This window comes from Cucumis sativus, chromosome 4 (genome assembly GCF_000004075.3).
Source record: "Cucumis sativus cultivar 9930 chromosome 4, Cucumber_9930_V3, whole genome shotgun sequence".
Classification (NCBI taxonomy): domain Eukaryota; kingdom Viridiplantae; phylum Streptophyta; class Magnoliopsida; order Cucurbitales; family Cucurbitaceae; genus Cucumis; species Cucumis sativus.
In genome coordinates this window covers 19,012,369-19,016,589 of record NC_026658.2, presented here as the reverse complement: position 1 = coordinate 19,016,589, position 4,221 = coordinate 19,012,369, and the positions used below count along the sequence as shown (strand labels likewise).

The following is a 4,221-nucleotide window of genomic DNA, read 5'->3' as shown; positions in this document are numbered from 1 at the left end:
GGGTAAAGAGGTCATAATGATTTGAGATATTGGAATATGGGAATATATAATAATAATAAAATACCTATAAATAAATGTAAAAAAAGATGGCAGAATTAAATGCAAAGCAGAAAAGAAGGAATTATTATTCTTAATTTTATATGATATAGCAGCCGCTCCCTTCCTCCCTCACTCACCCTCTCTACATATATATACATATCATGAATTTCGTACACCAGCGTGCTCCCCAATGGGGTCCTTTCCAATCAACACTTACCTCACAAATTCTTAATCTTCCCTTCTTTACTTACAATCATATTTACGATTTCTTTATTTCATCATTACCCTCTATTTTATTTGACAAATTTATTATTCATTCAATATACAACATTTCAAACCATACCCAATTCCATTTTATGCTTAAATCTAGTCATCATTACCTAAATATTAGTTATGAAATAGGAATCAAAATAAACTATTCCATCAATTGATGATAATTTAGGAATTTCTATTCTTTTATTTTAAATAGCCAACCCTTCCTACTACTCATAACATTCTAATTTATGTCCATTTAATGATTTCAAAACTAATTTTTTATCAAATATATTTTCAATAATTGTTGATAAAATAAGCCATGAGAACCTTACTCAAGTATCATCACCACCAATCTTAAATTAACACATATTTTAAATTAACTTGACCACAAACAGAATGTATTGCTATTTAATCAAGTATTTAAATTATTCTTAAGAAGGTAAGAAAATTAAACACACTCACTTTTACGAATCAGTGCAACCCTATTTATTGAATTAATAATTTGTTTTGTACTCAATTTGTTTTATTAAAAGACGTTTCATTTTTTTTTTAAAATTTTAAATTCCAATTATTACTTATTTATACCATTTTCAAGTTATTATTATGTTTTTGTTAGGGGGAGAAAAGGGTAGTTGAAGTTGAGAGACAAATCTTAAGAAGCTTTCATTTACTTACTTCCCCCCATCAAAAGAACAAAAGAAATTGAGCACAAAAAGAGGCCAAAAAATTACAACAAACAAAAAAAGAAAAGTTAACAACACTTTTTTCCCTCTTTTCCCCATCAACAAATCTTTTTCTTCTTTAGTTAGATAAAAATTGTGTTTCTAGAGAGAGAAAAAGACCAATCTTTGTCCCTCCCAATGTTGCACCTTTCACTGTTTTGCATCTTCAAAGTCCCAACAAAATGTAATAAACCAAAGTTATTGGTAGAGCTATCAGCATCCCAAATATAACACTGCAAAAGATAAAAAAGAAAAAGAAAAACCATGTAAGTGTTATAAATTGACGCTAGGGATTTTACTAGAATAGAGGTCGAAGTAGAGATCAAACCCAGTGCTCAAAATGTCAGGATGAACATTGTATTCTTTCGCAAACACAAAAGGGACAATCCCTTGAGGTAGGGCAGCCTACAAATGAAACAAACATTAATTACATTTACATTATAATGATAGTCATTTAAATTTTTGTGTTTAGTTTTCATCACCTGAACTATAGCAATGTGCAAGAGAACTCCTCTGAGCCCAACAGCGATGGAGGCAGCTGCCATCACCGCCGGTCCAGTGATGAACCGAACCGCCATGGCAAATGAAGCAATGGTATTTCCACAAGCAATGATTTTAGGTTGCAATGCCATGAACAACCCTACACACATCTCCATAATATGTAACCATTTAACATGAACAACCTAAATAAACTGATTTCAAACGAGAGAAGAGTGGGTACCAAGACTAAACATCGCCATCCCAAGCCCGGCATCGGATAAAATAGCGATTGATCGAGCAACGATTGCTGGCATCGCAATATTCCACCTACAAGAAAACACACAGCCATGATTAGTTGAACACGAAACTTGGGTTCAAAATACCAAAACTAGGGTTCTTTATAGGGTACCTAAAAGAGATCAAAGACCAAGCAAGGCCAATCAAGCTTGAATATGTATTAGGATTTCTAATCAGCTTCCTCCAAACCATGATTAAAATTAACCTTGTCATCACACTAGCCGGGGGCATTGAGGTGGGCTTAGACTCCGCTGTGTCATCGCCATGTTTCGGGTGGAGTTCAGCAGTGGAGCTTGACCCAAGCTTGGACAGTACAGGGCCTCCGTCGTGTCCCCCGCCGTTCACGGCGGATTTGTTCCCAAAGCTGAACTCATCCCCACCATACTCGTTGAAATCTAACAAAAGAACAATTCACCTCAAACATATGAATAATAACCTAAAACTCCATAAAGTAAACTCCTTTAGACAAAATGGGGACAAACTTGGGAAAAAACAAGGAAATTTATGTTCTTTATTGACCCACTTGGAAAAAAGTAAGATTCAACCAAACAACAAAACACCCATAAAACCAAATCTTCCAAACAATCAAAAAAGGGAAAAAAATTATAAAACTTTCAACTCTTTACCTTTCGGGTTCATCCCACCGGCGCCGGGGGCGTCGTAATCTCCACTACGGAAAACGTTGATTCCACCCTCGGAAACTGGCGACGCACTCGAACTCCAAACAAACATATGCAAATCCTTTCCCCCATCACCACCATTCCTCTTCTTCGTCGCTGCCGGTCCGGTCACCGGCGAGAAAAGACCCCCACTCGCCGGCGCCGGATACCCATTAGCGCTCGGAAAAATCCCATTGACATTACCACTAATTCCTCTGCCTTTCATTCCCCCATTTTCTTCATCAAAATTCCCAAAATTCCCAAAATTCGAATGCCTCGGACTCGCATTCCCCAAAAAGAAATCCGAATGATTAAAACTCGATCCTCTCGGCGTCGGATTCCTCGAGGACTGCAAAGAATATATCTCGGCATTCGTCAAATTCGACGGCCGCGGCGTTAATGAAACCCCACCTCCACCACCGTGTGACCGCCGAGAAAAAACCTCCGATCGAGAACTCGTAGACTTCCTCACCACCACTCTCAACTTTCCATCTTCGCCAATCTCCGCCTCCGTCTGTAACGGCTCTTTCCCATCTAAAGACAGAATATCCGAATCAACTCTAAACGAAACAATCTCCCCTGCAGTATCCGGAAACTGCTCTGCAATCAACAATCTAGCCCCCCTGTACTCGAACAAGAACAACATCAATGTATACCAAATGATGCACTGAAGAACAACGATTTGAACCATTAAAGTACCAGTGGAGTCGCCGTACATTCCCTTCAACAGAGGAATTCCCATTACCAGAGTGTTAGGCAGAGTGGACAGAGAAAACAGAGTGATCGACCATTCTAAAGAGCCTTTAGAAGAGAGATGAGACCAAACAGCTAGGGCGACGAGGACGATAAGTTTCTGAAGCGTATCGGCGGCGATGAAACGTAAGTTCATAGAGAAAGGGTTGTTGGAGGAAATGAAATGGAAGGAGAGAAGGGGGACGGCAAAGAGAGCAACGAAACGGTTGATGCCGGAGCATTGGTCAGGAGAGAAGATTTTCCACCATTTGACGGAGCCGTAGGCAAGGATCATGGCGACGTAGAGAGGGACGACGGCAGTGAGGACATGATAGAGATCAGAAACAGAGATCATGTTGGGAATTTTGGGGGGGGTACACTGTGTTTTGTTTATGGGGTTTAAGCCATTGAGGAGAAAGAAGAAGAAGTAAGAGGAAAAGGGGAGGTGGGGAGGTGTATTTATGGAGGCATTGTAATGGTGGACAGAAGGAAGGGAAAAAGGAGAAGGAAAAGCTGATTTTTTTTATTTTTTATTTTTGGGTTCTGAAGAACTTTATGTGTAATCAGAGTGGAAAAGAAAATTGAAGAAGAAAGAGAGAAAGGGATGAAAAAGTGATTCTGAGAGACCACTGGGAAAGTGAGAGTTCAGGAGCTTCATGAGATTCTTTAGGACATTATGCTGTCTCTCTTTTTCTCTTTCCCTTTCTTTTTTTTTTTCTTTTTTTTAGATTTCATTTTTTGTCAAGATGAAAAATGCTGTTTTCTTTCTCACTCAAAATATGTGAGTTTTTCTCCTTTGAAACTAAATTGATTATTATAGTTAGCTCTTATAATCTACTGGCATAGTTAGAGGTGTTCACCGTTCGATTCGAGTTGAAGCTAAAACGGATTGAATCTGCAAAATACAAAATCATTTCATCCGAAACCGAATCGAACCGTTCATCTGTGTCAAACCAATTCAAAACTGAATCGTTAATCATTTATCTTCATCTGCGTGAGTATCAAGGATTTGCCTTTGTCTTCCAATGATATTTTTC

At 38.3% G+C, this 4,221-nt stretch overlaps 1 protein-coding gene across 1 annotated transcript; it reads right to left on the bottom strand.

The window, feature by feature from the left end:
• Positions 1-932: 932 nt before the first annotated feature.
• Positions 933-3,749, bottom strand: LOC101218388 (probable auxin efflux carrier component 1b). The gene is made up of 6 exons (XM_004144280.3): positions 2,420-3,749; positions 1,906-2,188; positions 1,738-1,823; positions 1,499-1,656; positions 1,345-1,421; positions 933-1,249 (listed from the first exon to the last, which is right to left on the bottom strand). The coding sequence occupies exons 1-6, from the start codon at positions 3,537-3,539 to the stop codon at positions 1,183-1,185; spliced, it is 1,791 nt and encodes a 596-aa protein (XP_004144328.1). The 5' UTR covers positions 3,540-3,749; the 3' UTR covers positions 933-1,182.
• Between the last annotated feature and the right edge of the window lie 472 nt (positions 3,750-4,221).

Coding starts and splice junctions, on each gene's coding strand:
- LOC101218388 (XM_004144280.3), bottom strand. CDS start 3,539: ATGATCTCTGTTTCTGATCTCTATCATGTCCTCACTGCCGTCGTCCCT. Junction 2,189..2,419: donor CGGTGGGATGAACCCGAAAG/GTAAAGAGTTGA, acceptor TTCTTTTGTTAG/ATTTCAACGAGTATGGTGGG. Junction 1,824..1,905: donor TGGTCTTTGATCTCTTTTAG/GTACCCTATAAA, acceptor GTTTTCTTGTAG/GTGGAATATTGCGATGCCAG.